We start from the raw sequence: 27614 nt of genomic DNA, 5'->3' as shown, positions 1-27614 counted from the left end.
AGCCCCAAACCAAGCTTCACATCCAAACCGCCTAGAGATTTTTTTTTTTTTTAATGCATATTCCTGGATTCCAGGCTTACTGAAATAAATCTTTGGAGCTAGAAATACGTATTTCTTACAGCTTCCCGCCCAAATGATTCTGTTATAATCCAGAGTTTGGAAAGTAAGTCATTGCAACAGGTAAATCTGCTCAAAAGAATTACCCAGAGCAGTATCAGGAATGCACATTACACCATAAGGACTGGTGTCTTGTGCCTCTGGGGTACTGTGTAGTTTATGGCCAGTGGCCACGGATGGAGGTCGTCCGGATGCAGGCCTCTGGCCCCAAGGACGACAGGGAGTCCTGAGGACAAGACCTTGAAGCATGCCCTGTCATTGGCTCACTGAGCTTTGACTTCTCACAGCCATGTCCAAGTCCGCTGTGAGGATATCCTTGGACTTGCTCTCCAATCCCCTCTGCGAGCAAGACCAGGACTTTCTGAACATGGTGACAGCCCTGGACACGGCCATGAAGCGGATGGATGCCTTCAACCAGGAAAAGGTGACTGGGGTCTTGGTCTCCCCCTCCTCGAGGCTTCTTTCTGGGCGGAGTGCTGCATGGAGTCCTTATCGGGGCTTGGTCTCCTCTCTGGACACCTGAGTGTCCCAGCCCCGTGAGCTCTCCCCTGGCCACCCTGCCCCCGCACCGGCTGCTTCCCGTAGCTCCCACTAGCTCACATCACTCACATGGGGCCACGAGGGAGACTCAGGCCGGCTCTGCCCACCCACGCCTGTAGCCCCTCAGACTTGCCCGCCCAGCCTCCTCACTGAGCAAGGCCATCATCGGCTTCACAGAATGAGAACTGACCCGGGACAAGGCCGGTGCGCCTTGTCACCCTTCAGGCTCCCCGGTTGTCATCTCTGCCTCACTCCAGCGGCAGTTAGGGGTGTCTCCCTGCCTGGGGCTCTCGGGGTACCCCTGTCCTGCTCCCTTTCTCTTCTCAGGAACTTGGAGGCTCCCCCTTTTGGGAAGAGTCTGGCTTCCCCCCAGTTTTTTGTTTTTTTTTTTTTAATTTTGGCTGCGTCGGGTCTTCGTTGCTGTGCACGGGCTTTCTCTAGTTGTGGAGAGCGGGGGGCCACTCTTCGTTGCGGTGTGCGGGCTTCTCATTGCAGTGGCTTCTCTTGTTGTGGAGCACGGGCTCTATGCACGTGGGCCTCAGTCGTTGTGGCATGCAAGCTCAGTAGTTGTGGCTTGCAAGCTCTAGAGCACAGGCTCAGTAGTTGTGGCGCATGGGCTTAGTTGCTCCGCGGCATGTGGGATCTTCCCGGGCCAGGGCTCAAACCTGTGTCCCCTGCATTGGTGGGCAGATTCTTAACCCCTGCACCACCAGGGAAGCCCTGGCTTCCCCCCAATTTTGACGCCATCGGGTTTTTCTTTTGACAGGTGAACCAGATACAAAAGACTGTGATTGAACCCTTAAAAAAGTGAGTAAAGGTCATCGGGGGGACCACAGGCCTGAGGGCAGTTACTGGACAGGCAGGTCAACCAGCCACTTGGGGACCGAATATCGTTTCTGGCAGCCTGTCCCCAGACTCACACGGGGTGGACAGGAACCTCCAGGGGACACCAGCTCCCTGATCTGTGGCCCTGGGGTTGACACTCCCGGTAGCTCCAGAGCACCTGCCTGGCCAGGCACGCTCAGTGGTGGCAGGGCCTGTCTGATCCTCCACAGTGGCCGGCCGGCGCTCCTGTGGTCATTCTGCCATTGTCCCTTTGTTCCTGACCGAGAACCAGTGGGACCAGAGCTTGTGGAGTTAAGCTAGCAGAGATCTTGGCCGGGCCTCCACGGAGATGAGTGAGGCCTTTCATCTCGCTCAGCCGGGTTGGGGGAAGCAGCTGCCTGCCACACGTGGCTTTTGAAGCGGTGGGGGGGGGTGGGGGGGGGGGTGGCCGCACACGGGAAAGGGCGCTGCAGCGGGGTCCCGCCTGGGAAGGTCCCCCGATTCATGACCTGCCAGGGTCAGAAATTCTTTTGTGAGACTCATCTTCTGTCCAGCAGCCTCTGGTCAGTGATCAGACAGGCCTATTCCCCAGGTCCCCTAGGGGGGTGGCGCTGGGCGGGAGACAGGCAGGAACGTTGCCTTGAAGCTCCCGAATCACTTCATCTTCCTCCCTGGCCTCTCCCAGCTCGGCTCCGGCCTAGAGAGGCTCCCGCTCCAGCCCAGCAGCTGCACTTTATTACCTCTTCTGTGGTGGTCCCTGGCAGTTGCCTCACCAGGGCCTGGGTAATGAGGCTGTGCTAATTACCATGAGGGCTGGATCAGGGCCTGGAGGGCGATGGAGAGAGCAGGTTTTGATCCTGTGACCCCTGGCGTTCAGGTTGTTGAGCTCTTGTTCCCTGTTCAGGTCCAAGGGGTGGGGTTAGGCAAAGCTCTTTCTAAGCTGGGCTGTCTGGAGGCTTAGCCGTGGAGGGCAGGCAGAACCTGGCCCACAGGGATTTCTCCCCGCTCCTGCCCCGGGCCCCTGTCCCCAGCCCCTGCTCGGCCCCAGGTCGCAGGGTCATGTGAGGAGCAGGGTGCTGGGCAGGCCAGTAGCTCAGAAGGGAGCGTCGGAAAGAGCTCCGCTGCTTGTAGCTCTGTGACCCCGTCTCCAGGCCTGAGGGTTCAGAACTGGGTGGGAAGGACGCCTGGCCGAGCTGACCGTGCCCACGGGGGTCCCAGGGGCTGCCACGGAGGCTGCCGTGCACACCCATGGCTGGCAGAGCTAGGCAGGGGACACCGGCCCAGAGAACTGGGGACTGACTTCCGCCTCGATTTCACCACCACCGAGGTGGGCCTGAAATCTGATGCCTGGCTTCTGGAGCCAAATGGAGAGAAATCGTGGCTGCTTCCCACCACTCCAGCCGCGCACCACCTGCCAGGAAGGTGGGTGAGTGGCCGAGGGGGTGGCCACCATCTCCGCAGCAGATCCGCTGACCTCTGCCCAAGCCCCCCAGGCCTGCCTGCCTGCCTGCCCGGCTGGCTTCTTGGTATCCCGTGGCCGACATGCGATCTCCTCCAACCACATAAACCCGGCACTGCCTGTTGCCGCCTCTTGCCAGGAGAGAAGCTCCCAGGGACCCCAGCACCGGAAACAGGAAGCTGCAGCTTTCCTGTCCTCTGATGAGGAACATCGCCACATGGCCACCCCGCCGCCCCCGGCCTCCCCCCAGGGGGCTCGGCCTCTAATCCCCCAGTCTCTGGGCCGTGTTCACAGGGTGGGATGGGGATGCTTTCAATTTCCCTTTCCTGGTGGGTGGAAGATCCCGGCTGCGTGGGCACAGATTGAGGAATGGCAGGCATGCCCCGCCTCCCAGCCAGCCTCCCTCCCTCCCCCTTTCCCTCCGCCTCTTGATGCCTCTTCACCCCACGCTTACCCTGAGGAGCCATTTGCTGCCCCACCTTAGGACAGGCAAGAAATGGGCAGAGCTTCAGGAGCGCCTGGGGTAGGCCCAGCCCTGTCCTCCCTTCTCTGCGATTCAAACTTTAGGAGCTTAGGATGTAGCGCAGAAGCCATGCGGCATCCCCCGAGAAACGGACCAGAATGATAACTGCCGAGGCGGGGCAGTGCGGTGGAGTGGGGAGAGCCCTGGACAGGACAGGCCTGTGCCTCCAAGTCTCTTCCCCTTCTGCGGAAGCAGGAACGGAGCTGAACTCTCAAAATGGCAGAGCCGGGCACTCCCCTGAGCGGAGAGGGAGGTATCGTGGGCTGGAGTGGCGCTGTATGTGGAGGGCAGAGTCCCTCCTGGGGTCCTAGCCCAGGGACTCCCATGTGCCCCTCACCACTAATTATCAGGGGGACGCCGGGCACTGAGCAGAGAGGCTCTGGGCCCGCAGCCTTGCTCCTTCGTGGCAGCCCCATAAAAGTGCAGGCTTGGTGCCCCAGGGAGAGCTGGATCACCCCATCCTTGTCAGGTCAAGTCAGCAGGTACCCTGTCAGGTCCCAGGAGCATGTCTGGAAGGGGCCTGGGCTCTGGGGACCAGCCTATGCTTGTCCTTGCCTCCGTGCAGCTTCCCTGCCCTGACGAGAAGGTAGGGGCAGCACTAAAACACCCCACACGAGGAGGGGTGTCTGCTGCCAGGAGCCCCTTTCCCCGAACAGCACCCTGGTGTTTATACCCCCCGGCACGTGGAGCTGGCAGAGTTCTTCCTGTTACTTCTAAGCAGAAAACGAGGCGGTGTGGCCTCAGTGGGGCAGTGACCTGAGCCAGGGATTACAGAGTTCGGTCCCCACCCCCACTTTTGTCAGCTACCTCCGATTACACTGTCTGATCTCCCCTGCCTGACCTTAGCTTCCCTGCTTTACTGTGAGAAGGCCGTGACACCTACCCGGGCGGTCCGAGGCCCAGGGCCCAAGGAGTCACGTCCCTCGGCAGCGGCGGACATCAAGCTGAGCCCTCCGCGGCCTCTGGGTTCAGCTAAGGGTGCCGTCTGCCGTGGGAGGTGGAAGTCAGCGTGCTGACCAAAGTTTCCCTCGGGCCTCACAGAGCAGCCGCTTCCTCCCCCCAGAGGATACGTGGCCTTGCTTCCGGAAGGCTGAAGGTAGTGTCCTGTGGACACACCCGTCCCCTGAGGTTGCCTGGAAATCAGTCAGCCCTGGATCCACGCCTTCTCCCCCTGGCTCAGGACCTGCCCTGGGGCTGGATTTCTACACCCTCTGTAGGCCAGCCCAGTCCCAGCGTGTTGTAGTCAGCCTTGCCGTTGTATCCGACCCTGGCCCTGGAGATAAAGCCCTGTGGACTTTATGGGGGGAAGAGGGTTGTGAGCACTGGTCCGAGTGCTGCCGGGGTCAGAGTATCGAGAGCTGCTGGACCACCCGCGGATGACGCCTGTGCCGCACATTCCTTCCTTACTCGTGCCGCCCTCCTCCCCGAGGACGTGGGGTGCAGGGGGAGGTGGCGTGGCGGCTTCCCAGGCCCAGGTGCACCTGCTCCCCTGAGCCACATGCCTCTCCGCCGGCGAGGGAGAGGGGCTCACCTGGCATCCGAGACCCCATCGTAGCACTGCCTGAGGCAAAAGCAGTGAAGTGAGTCCAGCTCCCCCAGAGGGTCTCAGCCGTCCCAGGCGTGTTCAGCCCTACCCCAGGGGGACCTTGTGTCCTGGGCGTGGCTGGTCCAGTTTGCAGAGCACCAAGTAGGCCTGCGTCTTCTGTCCGGCAGAGCAGTCATTCAGGGGTTGATTTGATTGCCGTGTAGAGGGGCCTGCGACTGAGGATTCGGAGAGGATTCGGAGAAGCGTGGGTGGTCTGGCCCACGTTAGCATCTCCAGCTACGTGGTGAGCCCATTACAGACACCCAGAGAGTGAGAAGAATCCGCTTTAGTGGCCTTTCTATCTGTTTCATCAAACTCTGCTGCCTGGGCCTATAGCTTTGTTTGGGGCGTTATGCGTCAGTCAAGTGTCTATCCTCTGTTCTCTGGCAGAGGTATTCATTACTCTTACGTCACGTGGACTCTTGATTTGTTGAGGCTTTTTCCTGCCCCATCTTTCATCTCCTCTGAGTTGCTCTGGGAAGAACCGACTCTGCTTCTGGTCCTAGGTCTCCCTCTGTGTGCTTCACAACCCCCCCGAATAACCACTGCGCCGTCACCTCGGCTTGAGGCCGGGGCTCCACCGGCCACTCGGGCTCCCAGCTGCGAGGTAGATGCTCCAGCCCCTCAGGCTTTGTGTTCAAGGAAGCTGCCCCATCTTCTGTCCAGTTCCAGAAAACCTGCTTGCAGCCTGGCCTGGCCTCCTCCCACAGTCATTAGTCAAGGAGAATGCAGCATTCCTGCCTGGGATGCGGTCCTGCCCTGGGTCCACCCCAAGACTGTGTTGCCCTTCCCAGTCAAAGAAGATCCTAGTCACAAAGATTACGCCCACGGTGCCAAAAATGCCAGAGCCTCTGCTGCTGCTCTTTCTGAACAGCCACCCTAGCACTGCCCTGTGGTTCTTGTAGTCCTGGTGGGGCAGGAAGAGCTCCTGCAGTCGTTTTCCTCAAACATTTGGTTTGACAGTTTGGCCGTTTCAACAGTAGAACATGAGGATTCCTGTTTTTCCGGCAGAGTTGGTAGAAAAGGCTGGGAGTAGCTTGTCGTCATTTAATAGTAGAGTCGATTTACAAGGTTGTCTTAGTTTCGGGTGTACAGCAAAGTGATTCCGTTTTTTATATATAGTTATAGATATACATGTATATATAGGTAGATATACAGGTGTGTATACATGTATATGTACATGTGTATGTGTGTATATATATGTATTTTTCAGATTCTTTTCTGTTATAGATGATTATAAGATATTGAATATAGTTCCCTGTGCTATATAGTAGGACCTTGTTGTTCATCTGTTTTATATATAGCAGTGTGTATCTGTTAATCCCAAACTCCTAATGTATCATTTATCCCTCCCCCCCACTTTCCCCTTTGGTGACCGCAAGTTTGTTTTCTATGTCTGTGAGTCTGTTTCTATTTTGTAAATAAGTTCATTTGTGTCATATTTTAGATTCTACATATAAGCGATATCATATGATACTTGTCTTTCTATGTCTGGCTTACTTCACTTAGTGTCATAATCTCTGGGTCCATCCATCTTGCTGCAAATGGCATCACTTCACTTGTTGTTAATGGCTGAGTAATATGGCAGTAGATTTCGGTTGCAGGTCTGTCACCTGCTGTTGGCAGCATGAGGTGGTAGGGAGGTGCCAGAGGGAGAGCTGGGACACTTGAGTTATCTGCTGGACCGTCACTACCTAATTGTGACCTTGGACAAGTCATGTCATCTCCCTGGTCTCAGTTTTTTCACTTTTCTAATAGAAGATGTTGGACAGAAGCTTGATCTCCCAGCTTTTCTGATACCAGCCCTCAGAGCAGCTGCCCTTGGCCTAACTCCCGGAGCACCCCTGGGTCTGGGCCCACTCCCAAGGGGTGCTGTCTCCATCTGCTCAAATGGCTTCCTGAGCTCTGTCCACCCCTGTTCCTCCGTGATTGTCCAGAGAGCTCTCCTGGCTCTGCTAGCTCATCTGTCTTTTGTTTCTTCTGAGATGCCTGATGCTAATTAATAGAACCTGAGTCTGTTTGTACCAGGTCAACAGCATGGAGGAGCTGTACCAGGTCAGCTCCTCCACGCTGTAGCATAGGTCTCTGAAATGTGGGGTGGGGGCTAAAGGGCAGTGGCAGCATCAGTGGCATCATGCATTCATGACCTGCTGAGTCTTACCCAGGTCGGTGGAGTGGCCCTTACCCTGTCTTCCTTGCCCTGGCCTTACCCCAAGGCGACATTCTCAGCCTGTGCCCCACCAAGGCCAGGGCCCCATCTATCTCGTTCACAGCGAGATCCCCAAGACCTAGAACAGAGTCTGGCGCTTGGTAGGCGCTCGATACATACTTTTGAATGAGTGATGAGCTGCCAGCCTGCAGCTCCAAGAACAGGCCCGTCTCCGACCCGCTGTGTCCGGCAGGTTTGGCAGTGTCTTCCCGAGCCTCAACATGGCGGTGAAGCGGCGGGAGCAGGCCTTGCAGGACTACAGGAGGTTGCAGGCCAAGGTGGAGAAGTACGAGGAGAAGGAGAAGACAGGGCCAGTGCTGGCCAAACTCCACCAGGTACCGGGGAGAAGGGGCTGGGGCTGGACAGGGGCCCACGTGGTTCCTCCTTCGCCCAGGGACCGGAGGCCAAGTTCCTCCTTCACCCAGGGACCAAGACACCAGATGTCCTGACTCCCCCCACCACCACCATACACACACACACAGCACCTCCACCACCCCCGTGCCCCACTCAGGAAGCTGGATGAGCCAGCAAGAGCTGTGCCACCCAGAGTCTTGCTCCTCAGGCCCGAGAAGAGCTTCGGCCCGTGCGGGATGACTTTGAGGCCAAGAACAAGCAGCTCCTGGATGAGATGCCGCGGTTCTACAACAGCCGACTGGACTACTTCCAGCCCAGCTTTGAGTCCCTGATCCGAGCACAGGTGAGGCCGCTGCCACCCCGCATGATGGCCCAACACTTCTTCCCTCGGGAGGCAGTCGCGGGCTTTGGAGACCCATCTCATGCCAGCCCCGCCCTGCTCCCCACACCGGAAGCAGGGCTCAGTCACTCTCTGCCCCCAGCCCTGCCCCCGAGGGAGGAATGCAGGGCGCCCCCGGTTGTTGGCTGGAATTCCCGTTTCGGTCTCTCCTTTGCTCTTTGCTTAATCCCAACTTTCGCACGAGGTCCCTTGTCATCCAAGAGTTCTTCGCTGAAGTTCTCTCTCTCCACGAGCAGCAAGAGGAAACCAGGCCGCACCTCCAGCGCCTCACCCTGATGCGCAGGTCGCTTGCCTGGTGGGCCCAGGTCAGGGACAGGGGCCACAGGTGAAGGCCTTTTTCCGAGGACCCTGCGCCCCCTCCCCTCCCTAGTTAGTCCTTCTCTTTTGGTGGAAGACTAGGGGGTGTCTTGACTTTTAGCAACCCTTGGAGGGGTCCCTAAACCCCGGCGAGAGCCATGCGCAGGGCCCCCACCTGGGCGCCAGGCCGTGGTGCATCTTCCAGCGGAAAGGCAGGCCCGCTCGCGTTGGGCGCGGGTGGACGTGCACCATGGTAGCACCGGGCCCGAGACCCCATGCCTCCTGCTACTCAGGGGTGTAAAGACAACGTGTGGCTCCTGCCCTCCTTCCCCCTCCCCCATGTCCTTCAAGCCCTTGGCAGGGAGTATTCTCCCCATGTAAAAGAGAAAAGGTTGAGGTGCCAAAACCAAGAGGTCTTCTCCACGTGGGAAACACCCCCCGCCTCCCGCCCGCCAGGTGACTGCAGGTGCTCAGCACTCGGCCACCTTCCCCACCAGGTAACAAAGCTGAAGGCTCAACATGTCCCCGTCTGCCTCCAGCCCGCCTCGGCGCTGGGCCTGAGTGTCTGGCGCCCTCCAGTGGGCACTCTCGTTCTTACACAGTCCACAATCACAGATACCCAGGAAAAGCCTGGTTCCTGCCTCCCAGCCTGTGTCTTCAGAGAACACCAAACCCCATGGGAATCATGGGATCCGGACACTTGGGATCAGGACCCCTGAGCAGGATTAATGTTGGATCCGGGACTTGTTAGTGACCGTGTCCTTAGGGGCTCAGGGAAAATGAGGCAGAGAGCTACGTGCATAGGGACGTGGAAGGTTCCCACGCTTGCCCCGAGAGCACAGCCCCTGGAGGTGCGGGCTTCCTTTCAGCAGCTTCGCCCTGGGCCGGGGACGGTGTGTTTCAGGAGACCTGTGACTTCCCTGTCCTGTGCCGCTGCCCCCTCCACCCTGTTGCTCACAGGAGACAGCTCCAGGCTGCCCAGGTTGGGAGCCAGGGATACCCTATAGCCAGGCAGCAGGGTGGCGGAGGGTTGTTTACTGCCTCGTCAGCGCCAGCCTCCCCCTCCAGCGGCTGCTGCTGCCATTAGTCACTGGAGAAGTGAGCATTCCTAGTGACTCAGCCTGCGCAGTGCGGCTCAGGGCAGGGAGCTGGGGCGGGGGGGGGGGGGCATCCCGCTCCCCCCTCCAGCACTAGCCCGGGCCCTGTCCCCTCAGGTGACAACCCTGTTTGGAGACCTTGATTTAGATCCCCCTCAGCCCAGCTGTGCGAGTGTGGAAGACATGGCCTGGCCTTGCCAGTAATGGCACTCCAGGTTGCTAGAGAAGGAGAGTTCCTTCTCCCCAGAGACAACTTGGGGCTGGAGATGGTAACACGTAGGGGTGTTTGAGTGGTGTGGCACACTTTCTTGAAAGTACGTGACTTCATTTGGTTGTGAGGTGGAGACTGAGGCAGAAATGGTCCTTGCCCTCCTCCCCTGGGCCTGCTCAGCTCTCAGCCATCTGAGGGCTGCCCATGGGTCCCCCCCATTCCTCGGCCTGCCCCCGCCTGGTTCCTGTGCGCCTCTCCCATCCCACCTCTGGTGCCTGTGCAGAGGGAAACGTGGAAGTGAGCCTGGCCTCTGGGCCCTGCTTTCCTGGCTCTGCAGCTAAGGCAGTGATTGGCGGTGGGATGAGCTGGGAAGGGACGGAGGCTAGAACCGTGTCCCCTCTCTCACCTTTACTTCTAAGGCTGGCCCAGGGCTTTGGGAGCTGCTGTGCCCTCTCCCATGGATGAGAGCTTCTCCTAGCTTCTGTAAAAAGCAGCCCCTGGTCACAGGGCCTGACTCACTGGCGCCCCCAGGACCCGCCGAGGACCCACCCACACCCCCCAGCCCTTCCCCCTCAGCTGCCTGGAGAGCTCGGAGGCAGAGCACCACCCCCCACCCCCACCCCCGCCTCACCAAGGACCCGTCGCTCCCTCTGCCACCCAGGCAGTGGGCAGTGAATGCTCCTGAAGGACCCGGGGCTGTGGTTGCCACACAGCTCAAGGGGAGGGGCGGTGGTGGAGGGAGAGTGGAGTCGAGACCTGCGCTCCACTTCCCACAGGCTCCGGCCCTCCGCCCACCCACCCGCTGTGCCCCGGGGGGCTGGTACCCTGGAGCCCCCACCGCCCACCTCCTCCCGTTCCCACCCCAGGTCGTGTACTACTCGGAAATGCACAAGATTTTCGGAGACCTGACCCAGCAGCTTGCCCAGCCCGGCCGTCCTGATGAGCAGCGGGAGCGGGAGAACGAGGCCAGACTGAGCGAGCTCAGAGCCCTCTCCATCGTGGCCGATGACTGAGCCCGGCCCTCGGAAGTCTCTGAAACAGAAACACGAGTCGGCCTCTCTAGCTTACGCTTCACGAGCTCAGGCTCGGGCATCAGGGAGCAAAGGGCCCTTGCCTGGGAGAAGGATGGGGATACCGGCAGCTCCCACTGCACCACCCCAGCCCTTGGAATGAGCCTGGAACCAGGAACCCCGAGCAGGCTCCCACCTCCCCACTCGTAGCAAGAACCCACCGACAGGTAAGCAGTGTAGACTGTCTTAGGCCCTAAAGAACCGTCCAAAGTGCATCCTGGCCTAGGGCCAGAGCCTGGGCTCTTGTCTGCTCCCTTGAAGTCTTAGCCTGGCTTGCACGGTTGGGATCACTTCTACCTCCAAAAGGGCCACCCTGGGGAGTCACCCACCCTTGCTGCCTTTTCACCTCAGAGTCGCCTGTTCTGGGAGAGGCCTCGACACTGCCCTGGGCAATGTGAAAGCCACGGTCTCCCAGCCGCAACAGGCCCCTCACCCCAGCCTCTCGGCAAGACAGCGGCCGGCTCTGCCCACTTCTAGACTTTGGGTCAACTGCAGGGCAGAGCCCCAAGTCTTGCAGCTTCCCTAGGAAGCTGGGACTCAACGCACGTCAACAGCCTACCCCACAGAATGTCACAGACCGAGTCACAGGCCTCAGAGCAACAACAGTGGGTTTATGTCTCACCTCATTATTTGGGATTTTATTTTTCCAAGTAAAAAGTTTTCAATAAAATGTCCGTGTATTGTTGTGCCGTAACTAAAGAGAGGAGGGGAGGAGCCCCCCCAAGTCTTTCCCAGACCCCGCGGCAGCCCCTCTCCTGGGCAGCAGAGGCCAGAGCTGCACCCCTCCACCCTCCGGAGGTGACACCTGCATGGAGCAGAGGCTGCGCTGAGGGTTGGGAGGAGGGCGGAGCACAGGCAGACCTAGAAGAGGAGCGAGGGGAGAGTTACGGAGGACACTTAGTTTGTTTTGACTTTGGTTTATTTAAAAAACAAAAAGCCAAAAAAAACCAAAACAGAACACTTTATATACAAAGTCAAACTGAAACCACGGATTATGGAAAGAGGCGAGACTTACGGGGAACAGGGAAAAGGCTGGGCCAGAGCCAATACCACATTCTGAACATGGGGAGCCAGGGAAAAGAGGTGCTGGTTTCTTCTGGCAAGTCTGGGGTGGCTGGAACAGTGTTCACTGCCAAACACTGCCCAGCGCTAAACGCTCGCTAGCACTGACTGACTCTGTTCCTGCGATGGCCACGGGAGACCCTTCCCCCCAGAACCTGCTCCTGAAACCTGGCAGGATTTGTGCCATCCGGAGGAAGGGGCTCTTACCCCCAGCCAGCTTCCGCGTCTGTTTCTTCAGTTTATTGGCATCAGACCTTACAACAGACTCAAAAAGCCTTTTCCTCCCGTCTTATTCTAAACTGGAAGAGGACAGGAGAAAGCACAAGACGAAAGGGCCCCAGGAGGAATCCCAAGGTAGAGGGCAAAATGACATTCGAGGGGTGCAGAAGATGTTGGATTTAGTTGCAAGTGGAACCGGCTTCCTCACTCATCCGTCCCACACGGCACAGACAGACCCCACCCTGACGGCCTGAGCTCCTCTACAGAGGCCGAGCACAGGGGTCAGCCACCCCTGCCTATGGCTCCCAGGTCCTGCTCCAGCTTCTTTCTAGAACCAGAAGGGCTCTAACTTCAGCAGGCTCCATCGCTGACCTCACAGGATGGCAGCTCCTGCACCAGGCCCCTCAGTTGCTAGGTGCTGGCTCCTCCTTCTCTACCCAGCTGTCTGCCTGTTTGAAACAGATGTCACGAGAATCGGACTCAGAGGAAGGGCCGAGATCCGAAGACTACTGAGCACTTCCTCCTGGGAGACTCCAGGGTGCCAGCTGCTGACTGATCGATTCCATAAGAAACTGGCGCATGGAGGCGGAAGCAAGGCAAACCTGGGCCCGGCCCTGTGCCGGCTGCCCTGACCCAGCCTCCCCGCCCGGCGGCCGGCTCTCCCAGGAGGCTCACCTTTTCAACCATCCGCTGCACCTCAAGCTGCAGGGGGGTCAGGCGCCTTCGGAACTCCTGTAGCAGCCGCTGAAGCTGGTGCTTCTGTCGCTCCGCCGTCCGGGCGGTCTCCTCAGCCTCAGCCAGCCGGGTTCTCAGCTCCTGCATCTCTGCGGCCAGCGTCTTATTCGTCACTTCAGTGGCTGAGAAGCGGTTATGGCTCTCCTCTGGCGGGGGAAGACAAGAAAAACTGCCAAGCTAAGGAGGGGAGTGTAGGGCCAGAGGCCTGGAGGCTGAGGGGCGGGCCTCCCGCTCGGCTCCTTGCGTCTGCGCCCGGCTGCAACAGGTCCCCGCGCCGCCAGCCACTCACCCAGCTTCAGCTCCAGTGTGTGAATCTTGTTCTCCAGGTAGAGCCGCCCGCTGTCCTGCTGCTCCGCACGCTGCAGCAGGTTCCCCACGTTGATGAGGCTGCCGTTGTGGGACACCAGGCCCTTGTGCTCCACAGGGGCAGCGCCCGGCTTGGCACTCTTCCCAGGAGGAGGTAGCAGGTCCAGGTTTCCTAGAAGGGCCGTGAAAAGACTCAGGGACGGTCCCGGGAGAAAGCAGCCTGCTCCGCTGTCCCCAGAAGGCCGCAGAGCACAGTACGCACCGAAGAGCACCTCCTCAGGGAGCCCCCCGTCCGGGCCCTCCGGGCGGCTGTACTGAAGGCTCCGATACTGGCAGATGTTCTGGGCCACCACCCTGCTGACCAGCTGTTTGGCCTGTAGGAAGCACACACCCAAGATGCCCACGGATGAGAAGGTGCAAGTCCCCCCACAATGGCGTGCAAGAACCTACAACCACAGCATCCCGAGCCGCGCACGCACACGAGGGTGTCGGGCGCGGCATCTCAGAGAGGCCTAGGGCGAGGCATGAGAAGGCACCTGCTCTGCGCTGAGCCGGAGCCCAAGGGTAAGCAGGATCCTCTCCAAGTCTCGCCGATGCAAGTAACCACACCAGTTGGCATCAAAGAAGACAAAAGCAAGAAGACAGTCCAGAGGGAGCACAGGAGAGGGGTCCAGCTCCTTGGGCTAAAAGAGAAACAAGGAAGAACAGGATTTACAAACAGGTCCCTTGATGCTCAATCACCCAGGACGAAGCCCTTATAAAATCAAGCCGCTTGATATTTAAAATGGATAACCAACAAGGACCTACTGTATAGCACAGGGAACTCTGCTCAGTGTTATGCGGCAGCCTGGATGGGAGGGGAGTTTGGGGGAGAATGGATACATGTACATGTATGGCTCAGTCTCTTTGCTGTGCACCTGAAACTACCACAACATTGTTAATCGGCTATACTCCAACATAAAAAGAAAAGTTTAAAAAACACACAAAAAAATCAAGCAGCTTGGCTGACACACTCACACCTTCCAGTTAGAGACCTGACCCTGGGCCAGGCAAGTCCCTTGGCCTGTAACCAAAGGCCTCTTTGGGGCATTTTCGCCCCAGGGGCTGTCACACACACAGGAATCTTGGGTGCTCCCGGGTCACACAGCTCGCTCAGATCCGCCCTGATGGAGATACCGAAGTGCTCGCCCGGATCCTACGAGCATGCCATCCCATAAGCCAAGAACCACCTTTCGTCTTTCGTCTATCAGAAGATGCCAGAGGTCATTTAGGGAAAGCACTCCTTTCCCAGGAGTGAGTCAGAGGCCTTGCTAAGCTTCCCTATCACTGAGACCCAGAGAGGCACAGAGGTCTCACCATGTCCTGAAGGGATGAGAACTCCATCTCTGACTGATTCGAGGCAACCGACCGGACCTCGGAATCCTCCAGCTTGGCTCCTGCTACAGAAAGCCAGAGATGAACTTGGAGCTGGGAGCACACAGGCCCGGACTGGCTCCACACACAGCCAGGACGGGAGCCACAGAGCCAGGAAGCCGCCACCCGGGCAGGCGCCAGACATACCGAACTCCTCCTCCCCATCATCCCTCAGCAGCAGCAGTTCGGGGTCCAGGGCCATCTCGCAGAGGTCCTCGGACACCTCGCCCCGGGGTTTCTCTTCTTCCTCTCCCCCAGAAGATGGGGGTTTGGGCAAAAGCCCGTCTTCCTTCTAGGAGAAGCAGACCAAGATGATGAGAGGAACTGCCCCTGTGACTACCAACAATAACAACGGTTAACATCTGTGCGTCAGCCGCGTTCAGGCACCGCGCCGAAGGCGCATACACAACGTCTCATTTAACACACTTCGTTACATGGGGGTCACAGAGCAGACCAGGGCGAGTTCCAGATACCTGGGATTTTCCTCAAGAGTCAATCTCAGTCCCGTAAGAAATTTGTTTACTTGACAGTATTTAGGCAAGACGACGACCCATGTGCTTTAGAAATGTTTAAGAAAGTGCAGTGTTCTAGTTAACCGTCAGGTAATCGAAACACCTGTACCCATCAAAGCATTCCTATTAATGGAGACTTCCATGCTGCCGTGTCAACCACGCTTCCCTTCACTGCTCCAGGCCCGCCTCCCTTCTCCCAGGTACACCAACCACCTCCGGGCTGTGTGGCCACGTGGGAGAGTTAGGCGCCCCACACCTGAGTCACACCAGGGTCACAGAGCGCGTGTGCACAGTGAGCGAGGGGTGATGAGAGGAGAGCCCTAAAGCACTCTGAGCAGCGCTGGTGCCACGCAGCACCCCAGTTGTGTTCAGCATTACCATGTGCAGCCCCAGTGCCCGTGCACGGGGGCAGAGGTACTCACCGGCGGGGCATCTGACTCGGCAGCTGTGCCCTCACTCTGTACCTCATCCTTGGACTCCTTGGACTCCTCCTTGACCGCTTCTTCCTCCTTGGCCGCCTCCTCCTTCTCAGGTTCAGGTGCGGCCACGACCTTTTCAGGAAGGCTCAGCAGCATCTTATAAATCCTATAGCCAAAATCCCTCTGCAGCATCTCCAGAAACAGCTCAGCCAACACCATCACCTGGTGGAAGAGGCAACAACGGGTCACGAGCATCAAAAAATGGGCTATTCCAAACCCCACCATCCTATACGCCCTGACCCACAGGCCCCAGCCTCCTACACCTACCTCAAAAGAGATCCTTTCTTTTGGCCTCCGGTCCTCCACGATACTATGGATGGACAGGTTTACACAGCTGGGGCGTGCCATGACAGCAGGTTCTAGAGGGGGTGGAGGGGCCTCTGGGAGATCGGTGTCCATTTCCTGCTGTGCAGTGACCTCCGGATTCTCTGCATTCTGTTTAGAGGTGTCTGCTGCCTGCTCTGATGCATCAGCTGCCTGTTCTGTAGGCTCTGTTTCCTGTGACGAAAAGTCAAGAGCTATGACCATCTGGGTCCAGGGGTTAGGGCCCAGGGCCCCTACTTTCCCCACGTGTTCGTAAGGCTCAGCCTCACCACTGGCACCTCCTGGGGCGGGGGAGCTGCCTCTGCAGCTTTCTGCTGGCACAGGGCCTCCCACTCTTCCAAAGTAGGCATGATGGTCCAGATGTCCGGCAGGTACACCACCACGGTCTGGAGCCGCCTCGGGGGTCCCAGCTGCAGGTACTGAAACTCGGCAAAGCGCCACCTGCTCACAGCAGAAGGAAAAATGCAGAACTGACCTATGACGTTCGTGAGGGCTTCAGTTTCCAATCAGCATTTAATGAGCACATACTGTGTGCCAAATTCTGACAGTACAGAAATAAAATATAGACCAAGTCCTCAAGAAATGGTTAGTCAGTGGGGAGAGACAAGTAAGCAGACAATTACTATCCGAGGTGCCATGGCAACAAGAAGGAGCACGGAATGTGGCTGTGGGGCCACACCTGACGAGCCTTGGAGAGTCAGCTGGCCTTCAACACACTTACACACTCCTCGCCGTGCTCACGACCACTGCGAGGGCTGGAGGGAGGGGTGATGAGCAGGGACTAGGGAACAGACGGGAACTAACAGGTCAGAAAGGCCCAGCAGAAGCCTGGCTCCCTGCCGGGTCTCGCCACTCACTGGGCAGCCACAGACAACAGCTCGGGCAGCCACTCACCACTTGGTGCAGGCACTCAAGTCGATGCCGGTCTGGGCTTGCGCGCAGCGGATGGCAGTGCGGACGAGCACCTGCGGGTCGCCCTTGGGGTCGAGCCCATCCAGAGAAGGAGACCACTCGCCCCCCACCAACACTACCTCCTCTTCTTTCTGGCCCAGCAAAAACTGCAAAAAGAGACCAGGGGTAAGAAACGAAAAACCAATCATGTGGGTCTCCCACAGGGAGGCAACCTGCCACCAGTGGGGAACAAAGGGTCCGCCACACTGGGGGCGGGAGGGGTATCTCTACCCATGAATGTGAACCCCATATAATTCTGATAAGAAAGAACATCTCTCAGCCATGCTGTCCTCCCGGTAAAACGACTGGTATCTCAGCCCCGAAACCCCGCTTCTATGAGTTCCTGAGCAGGAGCGGAGCTGACAGGAACTGAACATCATCAACGAGTGAGTCTTGCCTCCTGGGCTCCAGCTCTTACTTTAATTTGCTTCAGAGGATGTTCTGGCGTCTCCCTTGGCTCAGTCATGTCATCCACGAAGAGCATGCAACAACGATACAATTCCTCCAACCCCGGGGAAGAGAGCAGCAGTACCTGGTAGGGACAGCATAAAGGAGACACTTGAGAGCTTTCTCAGCCTCCAACAACGGGATAAAGAGGCAGGACCCCAGCCAACTCACCTTGGAACTGTAAGCAGGGTCACTGTCTGTGGACGTGGGCTCAGCACCAGCGTCTGGAGCTGGCTCCTTCTCAGAAGATGCCTGGATGCGGCTTGGATGATGGAGGGAAAAGGGCTGGCTCAGAGGGAAGGCCGACAGCCAGCTCAGGTGCACAGCCAGAAAATCTGCGGGAACCAGCAGGGTGCGGTAGCGGCGCTGGAGTTCTAAGAAGTCACAGGTGGAGCTATGGGAAGAAAGCAAGGGAGTCCAGATGGAGCCAAGACTAAATTATTTTTAAAAATGGAACCATAAAAGACTTGAAAGAAAAAGGGAGCAGATTATATTATAATCTGAGAAAAGAAGAGCTTTCTAAGTAAGACACTTCTGAAAAGATAAAAATGGATCAGACTTGACCACTAAAATGTCACAACCTCTAGTGGCAAAATAAAGTCAATCTGGGGAAGGAAAACAAAAAAAGACATCTGCAATATGTGACAGAGAAAAGGGTCACTGTCTTAATATAAAAGGAACCCACAAGTCACTAACAAAGTTCACAAGTCTAAGAGAAAACTGGAGAAACGGACAGCAACAGATAACTTAGAAAAAGAAATGAGACTTAGGAGCTCATGAAAACATGCTCAATCTCACTCATAATTAAATTCAAATCAGGGTATCACTTTTCACCTATCAGACTGACAAAGATCACAAAGCTGGATAACAGTGTTGGCAAAGGCTGGGGGTGCAAGAACCTCACACCTCGTGTGAGAACGTAAACCGATACCGCCTCTGTGAGCGGCCTGGCAATACCTGTCAAGGCTGACAGACCTGTGAGCCAGCTACTCCACCTCTAGGAATTGAGCGCAACAAAATGTTCGCACCTGTCCACGCAGATGTATCGAGAAGGATGTTTATTATTACAACAATGTTTAGGATAATTAAAGACTAAAAATGGAGAACTGGTTAAATAAATTCTGGTCCATTCATTTAGTAGAATGCTGTGCAGTTGCTAAAAAGAATGAGATCAGTCTAATAAACTTTAACGTAGAATAAATTCCAAAACAAGTGAAAAAGCAAAGTACTGAACGGTATGTACAATAGGTTTCCAGTTGTGTTTTAGGAAAAAAACCACAGCTGTGTGTGTGTGGCTAATTGTTAGCAGTCATGTTCTGACCACATGAGGAGGCTCTATATTCACCCCTCCAGTGGTGATGATGTGGGGACCAGTATCTCATCAGATTAACCTTGGGAGGCAGGTGGGTCAGCATGGAGAAAAACAAGCCCTGCCTGGGCCTGGAGAGAGGAAGCGGTGACAGGGGAAGAGCAGTGGCAGCCTTCCTTCCCTGCCATCTTGAGGAGGTGGTGCCAGGAGGCTGCCCTCACCTCAGCTCGGACTTAGGTGGACTTGGCTCTGGGGCCTTATCTCTAATACAGCAGCTGGAGCCCTGCATCTCCCCTGCTAGATGGAATCCGGAATTGCTCATCTACCTCTCAGTCAGTGAGTTTCTACATGTGCGGAGTAAGCTTGTGGGCCAGTGTCCTCATACATGCTGTAGCACTTAAAAAATAATTTAGAGCTTCCCTGGGAAACCAGTCCCACGGTTCCTATGACCCACAGTTTCTACCTGACTTACAACTGATATTGGGCACCTGGATTTTGATTGATAAGCCTTAATTATAGCCTGGCATAACAATTTCTGGTGATCAAATCATAAAGTTCTATCAAGGGCACCCATGTCAGTGATGCTATGCTGGTCAGAACTTGAGATTTTGAAGTAAAAAATCTGTCACATTAAAAAACAAAAGTGAAACAAAAAGGTCATGAGCGCACGCACGCACGCGCGCGCACACACACATACACTCACTCACTCTTACTCCCAGACTATATCTCACTTACACAAGAAACTGTTACCAGCTACAAGTCTCAGCCCCCACCCCAGCCTCACCACTCACCTGTCCACAGTGTAGGGAGTGAGATGGACTCGGTAAGGAGGCAGGTCATGCCTTGGTTTCTTAGCACCCCAAGGCTCTCCGCCAGCCCGCTGTTTGCGTTTCTTGGAGTCATAGTCATCGCTGGAGGTTGATCCATTACCAGAAGGAAGAGACCACACTGTTACATATAGATTCAGTACATACTGGCCTAAAAAGAACTGGAAACCATCTGAATCCCCAACTTTAAAAATAAAGAAGCCATGCTAACAGTCATATAAGAGTGTTACAAAAGACATTAAGATATTTAAATGCTTTTAATAACACAGAAAACCATTCATGTTAAACAAAAAGAATTATATGGAACACTATATATACAATAGTGCCTCAAATGTGCCAAAAAAAGCTTTAAAAAGAAATATTAATGGTGGATACCTCTGACAGATAAAGGTGATGAATAATTTTCTTATATTTAATATAATTTTTTGAAATGAGAAGAAGAATTTAACTGATTTTTTTTTTACTAAGATATATATACATATGGCACCATGCTACGGGTTCTGTCAAGTTTCATTAAAAGAGACAGTTCTGGGGCTTCCCTGGTGGCCCAGTGGCTGAGAGTCCGCCTGCCGATGCAGCGGACACAGGTTCGTGCCCCGGTCCGGGAGGATCCCACATGCCGGGGAACGGCTGGGCCCGTGCGCCATGGCCGCTGAGTCTGCGCGTCCGGAGCCTGTGCTCCGCAACGGGAGAGGCCACAACAGTGAGAGGCCCGCGTACCGCAAAAAAAAAAAAAAAAAGACAGTTCTGGTAAAAACCCTTAACACTACACATTAGAGTCATAAAAATACTGAAACCCTTCGATCCAGTAATTTCACTCTTAAAAATTTATCCCAAGGAAGTTAATTCAGAAGAAGAAAAAAGGTTATATATAGTAGAAGAAATTCAAGCCGAGTAAGAAAACCACGTGTGGCACTTCCCTGGTGGCGCCGTGGTTAAGAACCCGCCTGCCAATGCAGGGGACACGGCTTCGAGCCCTGGTCCGGGAAGATCCCACATGCCGCGGAGCAACTAAGCCCGTCTGCCACAACTACTGAGCCTGCGCTCTAGAGCCCGCGTGCCACAACTACTGAAGCCCCTGTGCCTAGAGCCCGTGCTCTGCAACACGAGAAGCCACCACAATGAGAAGTCCACGCACCGCAATGAGGAGTAGCCCCCGCTCACCGCAACTAGAGAAAGCTCGCGCGCAGCAACAAAGACCCAACACAGCCAAAAATAAAATAAATAAATGTATAAAAAAAAAAGAAAACCATGTGTGTATCTAGCAATCCTGAATTTTCATAGTAAATAAGTACAGTAATCATACAGCCATTAAAACAATTATGAGGATTACAGTGCAATATGGAACAGATGTTCGATAAGAACGTATAAAAAAATCTGAACTCAAAGATTTAAATTATAAAAAGTATGCATATATATAGATAAAGACTAGAAAAGAACATGGGGGGAAAAGTAGCAGAAAGTAAATTTGCTTTTCAAAATTATTTTCTAAAGGTCTTTAAGAATGGTTACCTTGGGGATGGGGGGGAAGATAAGTAAGGGTAAGAGATTAAGAGGTACAAACTACTATATACAGAATAAATAAGATACAAAGGTGTAATGCACAGCACAGGGAACATAGCCAACATTTTATAACTTTAAATGGAGTACAACTGCTATGTTGTACACCTGGAACTAATACAATATTGTAAATCAACTATACTTTAATTTAAAAGTTTTTAAATGGCTACCTTTAAAGGAAAAGAGGGAATGATATATTTTTATAGTATTTTTAACTTTATATAATAGCATGCACTACTTTATACATTTTTGTAATAAATCATTTATTATAGTATCACTATGTTATGGGGGCAATAAAAAAAATAATAGAAGAGAAAAAACCTTTAGACCATCATAAAATGACAGACTGATAAGGGGAAAAAACCCCCATGTCTCACAAGAGAAATAAAATCAATTGTCAATTCTTCGTGCTGAGGTAATGCCAAGTTGATTATATTTACCAGAAGGTGTCTACTCTTTCCCTTTAGACCTGCCTGGGTTGTTTCCCTGGTCATTACACGCCTGAGTAACAAACTTGATTATATTTAACACAAAGTTTTTCTTCTTTTCTCATATTTCTGCCTGGGTAATTTCCTTGTTCATAGCATCTCCCTCCAAAAGCTGCCTTCTAATCTTGCCCTTGTGGGATGTCAGTGCTTCTGTGTCTCTAACAGAAGAACTGTTGCAAAGTCATTTTAACAACTCTCTTCAGCTCACCCATGACTGAAGTGAACTCTTCAGTAAATGCTGTCAACCTCAAGTTAAAGTGGATGTTCCACTGAATTCTGTAAACTCAGCAAGCAGTTTTCTCCCCTTACCGTGTATTGCCAGGAACAGGTTATAAGGCATGACCAGTGGAAGCCATCTCCGTAACCTCAGCAGGATACTGAGATGGTATATCCAGCTGGATAGCCCTGTCCAAAAACCGCAGTAGTCCAGCATTAGCAATCCAAAGGAGACACTGTTTCCTGCCTCCCAAAACCTGAAGTTCAAAATAAAACCTGGTTTCCAGTCAAACGCTAACATGGGTGACTCCATTATAAATTGTTGTTCCCCCTCAGGGTGACCTCATTCCTACTGCCCCCTTTGCAGAATGAGTCTGCAAATTCTCTCTACTGACTGATGGTAATATCTCCCTCCCAATGGTCATGTCTCCTTTCTCGAGAAGCCATGACACTGAAGCATTATGGCCAAAGTAACAGAACATAGGTCTTGCACGGGGCTTGGCATGTCCAGGACAATCAAATGCAACTGGCTATATAGAAAGGCTGAATGTGAACCTAAAGCAGGAAGTCAATAGCAGCCACTGATTTCCACCCAGGCTACATTATCCCCGAGGGCACCTGCTGTGATTTTGAATGAAGCCTTTAATAAACTCATGGAATGTAAGAGGTGGAAAGTCCCTGTAAATTTTGAAGACCAAGAAGATGGGTGTATGCAAGACGTATACCAGTAACTTGAGAATGAAAGTGTTTCAAGCAGAGACCCTGTGGAAAACAATCCTACACAATCAAAGCTTTCCCGCCTCCTTAGTGTTCACGTGACCTATCCCGAGGGAACAAACAGTAGCTTCAGCACACAGCCTAGCTACATCACTTTGCCTAAACTTTTTCTGAGGAACTCCATGCTCCTTTTACATGTTCTCAGTGGACTGCATTCTCAGCTCTTACCATGTAATAATCTACTGGCCTCTGGGATAGGGGGCTGTTTCCTTCTCAGAACAGTTCTTATTTCAGAAGAGAACCAGAACATGAGAACACCTTCTAGAGTGATGGAAATGTTCTATATCTTAATAGGGGTGAGAGTTACACAGGATTTTCCATTTGTCAAAACTGTCCATCTAAGATTTGTGCACATCAACCTAAATAAATTCTACCTTAAAAAAAAAAATCAAGTACAAGGCAGGGAGCAGATGACAAAGAATGGCAGATACTGATACTTGTTTAAGCTGGGTGATGGGTATGTGAAGGTTCATCATCCTTTTTTACTTACTATGCTTATACTTGAAATTTTTCATAATAAAATTTAAAATGAAGACGGACAGAACTAGAACAAGTCTTCAAAGCAAACTAGTCTAGAGCGTAAGCCCTAGGGATATAAACAAAAGCTTTTAGGGAGAGAGTAAGGCAGGATAAGGAACATGTGAGCCAGAGAGAACAGGAAGTACGCTCCTCCTGGCAGCCCCCAACGCTCACAGATGATACAGGATGGCCTGGGATGCCCCAAAGGCCCAAATCCACCATGCCTGCTCCACAAAAGGCCGTGTCTGCATATCCATGGCACAGACCTGGATTTCTGGGCAGAGTGCAACACACAGTCTACCACACCACTGAACTGTACAGTGTATTTAAAGAAACACATTTTAGACTAAGAATTAAATTATGCACTGGAGGAAACTAAAAGACAAAACAAATGCACGAACATAAAAAAACCAGAAACAGACTCACAGGTATAGAGAACACACTGGTGGTCACTAGAGGGGAGGAGGTTGGGGGGAATGGGCAAAATAGGTGAGAAGGTATTAAGAGGTACAAACTTCCAGTTACAAAACAAGTCATGGGGATGTAACATACAGCACAGAGGATACACTCAATGATATAGTAATAGCTTTGTATGGTGACAGATGGTAACTACCTATTGTGGTGATCACCTCGTAATATATAAAAATAGCCAATCTACTGGTATAATATTGTAAACTATGCTTCAATTTTAAAAATACACTGCAGAGTTACTTTTTTTGGACAATTACTATTTTCTTGATAGTTTTGATTCTTGGTGTCTCAATCTTATGCACAAGAAATAAAAAGGAAAATTATATTATTAAAAAATTCAATGTGATACTTTGAAAAATGAATTACACCAAATCCCTACTTGCTGAACCAGCTTATGAAGTTCCGATATTTGTATATACATCTCAATGTATCAGCCTATTTCAGGGTAAAGGGACTAGGATCTAGCTGTTGAAAGAGAATGTTAGTGTCAACAGGTGGCCAAAAAAAAAAAAAAAAAAAAGGTACATTCTCTTAGAGGCAAATAAAATAAAACACCTTTCCTTTCTTGCTTGACCATCCTCTTACCTTCGGCCCGGATCCAATCGTCCATGAGGGCCCCGAGCAGGAAATCTGTTCAGGTGGCTCAGATGAAGCGTATGGGATGTTTGGAAGAGACTCAGAGCTGCAGAAAGGAAATGGCTGGTGACTCAAAACCTCCTAAATATTTGCCCAACTTTCCTGTACCTTTCTTCCAGTGCGTGAAATACCCACATCTATTCTGAGAGCAGCAACCTAACAGTTACAAGTCCATTCATCCCAAGTACCCCATAAAGCCACACGCCCAATATCCATGCCACTGGTACTCACGCTTCTGAGGAAAGAGTGGGGGAATCCGGTGAGGCTGGAAGATCAGCTGGGGCTGAGCTCCCAGAATCCCTTGCTTCTGGCCCAGGGCTGCCACATGTAGAAGGGGAGGTGCTGGGGACTTCAGTAGGGGCTGCAAGACAGTAACCAGGAAATTCAGGGCATCCCATAGCTGACCTGCTCACTACCTTGGAAAGATGCAGCCCCAACCCCTTGACCAAAGTAAGGTTCCCTCCCACGCCTTTCCAATAAACATGCCAAGGAGAGATGAATACCTGGTTGGAGAGCGTTTGCACCTTGACAGCATTCCAGGGCACTGCCTGGCCTGGGTTGTATGCAGCCTTCACCAGCACCTTCTCACCCAGCTGGGGCAGCCGGCCCTTCACCACACTGCCAGCACACAAGCCAGGAGACCCAGTCAGGAGAGAAACCCTGGCCAAGCCACCCTGACTGTCCCTATGAGGCCCTTGCCATCAAGATTTCTCACACCTTGCATAACAATAGCAAAGCAATGGCATTACAGGGGACCCACCAGCATGGTGACAGAACTGAGTCCAATAAGCATTTCCAGAAGGGGATCAGCCTCAAGCCTACCTTAGCTGAAAAAAGACCTCTTCATCCACCACCCCAAAGTAGTCATGCAAACTGGTAACAATGCCAGTGAAGACCCGCTGCTTCTCTCCACCCTATAAGAGAAGAGTGCAGTTTAAAGGTAATAGGGAGCATTTGTCCATGCTCTGCCATTAGCATCTCATCTTCATCCACCCCGCCCCACCCTCAGCTCAATCAGAGTACTGCACGGATTCCCATGGAAGGAAGCATACATATAGAAGGAAGCATATGTACACTGGACACAATCAATCTACTGGGGGGAGTCATGCTGATTCTTGGGTCATAAGCTTCTTCTAAGATTTCCAGTTCTTTAATTCCAAGAAGCACCCTAGAGATCTCCCTAGAGCCAGAACCTAGGACTCCCCAGTCACAGATGTCTAGTTGCCTCTGGACTGGCCAAGGACAGGAGTGTCAGGAAGGATGAACACTGTGATGTAAGAATGAAAGCATCGGGCAACCATGCATGCTGGGGTAGTCCCGAGTGCCGAAACTCACTAGATAGGATGCCCAACCTACCTGAAGGTGCCTGGCATTTTGGGACAGGTCTGTGGCCACAGGAGGAGTGAGCAAACCAGGAGGAGGACCCAAAAGAGATGTTGAAGCTGCGCCTATTGGAACACAGAAGCAATCCAGAAACTGCACCTACCATCTTAAGCACTAGTCCAGCTAGAGGAAACGGTAAACCCAAAGAGCAAAGTGGATCCAAGCATGTCCCACACAGGGTTTCGCCGACAACTACTGTGGTCATGCTTTTTCCTAAGAAAAGTCAGCAGCAAATTGCACTCCACCAGGGAAACCCCAAAAGCCACATTTTGAAAGACTAACTCCAAAACACACACTTCCCAGTACTAGGCCAGGTAGAGATAAAGGTGTTCACCTGAGAAGTTGCGTCCCCCTGGTAGTGGGTTGATCCGCTGGCGCTTAAACTGGGACATTGGGAATGCTGTCCTCTTTCAGAGTCTTGGGGAAAAACCTTCAGTCAGAAAAGAAATAAATTAACAGCCCATAGGGAAATTTTCCATCTACCCCAAAAAAGGAACTAAGGATCTTAAGGAAAATGGAGAGATGGATACTGAGAAGGAAAGGAGGAGACGGATGGCGAGAATATGAAAAGGAGCAGGAAATGGAGAAATTACAATGTTCCAGTCAGCCCTCACAATAATCTAGTGGTGGGTGATACTGTTATGTTCTTTCAACGAAAAGGAAACTGAAGCTCGGAGGGACTGAGACTTGCCCGAGGCCACATAACCAGGTAGGTACAAAACTAGGACTCACACCCAGATCTCCCGACAACTTAGAGCTCCTCTCACTATGCCACGCCACCCTCAGATGGTTGGGGAGAGTGGAGGGTTGGAAAGAGCCCCGATGACATTCATTCATTCAATGCATCCGCCAAAGAGTTCCACGCAAGGCCCGGAAAAATGGAGGAGGCTGCTGCCGGAGAGGAGATGGTGTGGGCCCTCTCCCCGGAAGCCCGGCCCGTTGTTCCCCGGACGGGCGGGTGGGAAGACAGCTCCGTGGCCCGGCCGAACGCGAATCCGGCTGCGCGCCCGCCCTCTTGATCCCGCGCTCCCCCGGCCCTCGGCTCCCGCCTCATCAGCCGCCGGTGCCGAGTCTCCCGGGGCGGGCCGCGGCCAGGCCACCGTGGGAGGACGAAGGCGCGCGGCTTCTCCTCCTCCCGCCCGCCCCCAGGGCCGAGACCGTTGCCAGGGAGACGGAACTTGCAGGCCGAAGGGGGGCTCGGCCCGTTCCGCGCCCGGATCATCTTCGAGGCCCGGCCCTCGCAGCCCCTCGGCCAGGGGAGGGGCGAAGAGGCAGAGGGGCGGCGGAAGGCCCCGCAACCCACCTGCGGGCCAGGGCCGCGACACCGGGGGGACAAAGACACCCGGAACCACCACAGCCGCTGCTGCTGCCGCCACCGGAAACGCCTCTCCGGAAGCGCGACCACTGGTCGGAAGCTGCCTCTCTCCCGGATATGGTCCCTCCCTCCTCTCCACTGACCTGTCCCTTCCCCCACCCCGGCCTGCCATCCCGCTCCAACTGTGGAGCGGAAGTGCGCTTTCCCCGATCGGATGCGCGTTAGGAAGCCGCGCCTCAGTGGTGTCCTCTCTTACGTGTCCCATTAGAAAAGCAGGCTTCGGAGAATTGGTTCCTGGCCCCAAGACTGCTGGAGCTGGAGCCCCAAACATAAGGGAGCACCTATGCCTCATTCTGGCAGATCCCAAGACCGCAGCAGCAAGAGAACCAGCTGACTGGAGGAGGAGGATGCATGATCAGTGGCCATTTCCAGAAGACATCCCTGTGTCTGATTCAACCATCCCTAGCCCTACCCTTCTGTTGGCGGCACACCCCTCCCCACACACCTCCTGCGTACCTACAGGAGACTAAACTTTCCCCCTTTCTCAATTAACAAAGAGCTAGGAACCTAATAGGCCATATAGTAAGATAAACCTCCACAATATTTAGGTATACATATACAAAGAGTTCTCACAATCATTTCCTTTAGTCCTCACATCAACCCTTGGGGGATAAGGAGGTCAGGAATTAGTGTCCTAATTCTCAGCTATGAAACCTGAGAGACTTCAATGAAATGACTTGCTCAAAGTCTTGCCGCTAATCACTGGCCATTTTAGTCCCCATTAGCAATCCCAGTTCCCCCTTACCCTCTGACCTTCCCATCACCCTCCAGTCTAGCCTCCCTCCAACACCCTTTCCTATTCATTTAACATTCACCAAGCACTTTGAGACAGTTTAATCTCACTTTACCCTCAAAACAAGCTTGTGAGGTAGGTAGGACAGGCATCATTATACCATTTGGGAGATTAAGTGGGAAGCT

The 27614-nt window shown here is 53.7% G+C and overlaps 2 protein-coding genes across 4 annotated transcripts in view; one reads left to right on the top strand and one right to left on the bottom strand.

Annotated features, from left to right (window-relative positions):
- Nucleotides 1-11365, top strand: part of BIN3 (bridging integrator 3) — a 44293-nt gene extending 32928 nt beyond the window's left edge. The window contains exons 5-9 of the mRNA XM_082843557.1: nt 405-541; nt 1424-1464; nt 7452-7593; nt 7821-7955; nt 10484-11365. Coding sequence (XP_082699683.1) covers nt 405-541; nt 1424-1464; nt 7452-7593; nt 7821-7955; nt 10484-10630 — 602 coding nt within the window. The 3' untranslated portion in view covers nt 10631-11365. The remainder of the gene's footprint in view (nt 1-404; nt 542-1423; nt 1465-7451; nt 7594-7820; nt 7956-10483) is intronic.
- A 218-nt stretch (nt 11366-11583) lies between these two features.
- Nucleotides 11584-26799, bottom strand: CCAR2 (cell cycle and apoptosis regulator 2). 3 transcript variants are annotated; one of them, XM_082843554.1, is made up of 21 exons: nt 26625-26799; nt 25656-25751; nt 25295-25386; nt 24761-24852; nt 24442-24556; nt 24170-24299; nt 23888-23984; nt 19236-19355; nt 17307-17529; nt 17107-17220; nt 16632-16795; nt 16007-16178; nt 15681-15911; nt 15357-15575; nt 14570-14714; nt 14366-14448; nt 13546-13692; nt 13272-13383; nt 12993-13181; nt 12644-12849; nt 11584-12417 (listed from the first exon to the last, which is right to left on the bottom strand). In XM_082843554.1, the coding sequence occupies exons 2-21, from the start codon at nt 25711-25713 to the stop codon at nt 12373-12375; spliced, it is 2754 nt and encodes a 917-aa protein (XP_082699680.1). In that variant the 5' UTR covers nt 25714-25751; nt 26625-26799; the 3' UTR covers nt 11584-12372. The 3 variants fall into 3 exon arrangements, with proteins under 3 accessions (XP_082699680.1, XP_082699681.1, XP_082699682.1); XM_082843555.1 differs by having other exon boundaries at nt 14366-14445; XM_082843556.1 differs by having other exon boundaries at nt 15399-15575.
- Between the last annotated feature and the right edge of the window lie 815 nt (nt 26800-27614).

This window comes from Leucopleurus acutus (genome assembly GCF_964270905.1).
Source record: "Leucopleurus acutus genome assembly, chromosome: 7".
Lineage (NCBI taxonomy): Eukaryota > Metazoa > Chordata > Mammalia > Artiodactyla > Delphinidae > Leucopleurus > Leucopleurus acutus.
The sequence above is the reverse complement of the archived record's forward strand: the minus strand, read 5'-3'. Positions and strand labels throughout refer to the sequence as shown.

Bases quoted from the DNA above. Each gene is read 5' to 3' on its own strand.
- CCAR2 (XM_082843554.1), bottom strand. From the start codon at position 25,713: ATGTCCCAGTTTAAGCGCCAGCGGATCAACCCACTACCAGGGGGACGC. The intron at 15,912-16,006 runs GTGAGGCTGAGC...TTTTCGTCACAG, and splicing joins CGCCCCAGGAGGTGCCAGTG to GAAACAGAGCCTACAGAACA. The intron at 12,850-12,992 runs GTGAGTGGCTGG...TTCCCCCGCCAG, and splicing joins CACACTGGAGCTGAAGCTGG to AGGAGAGCCATAACCGCTTC.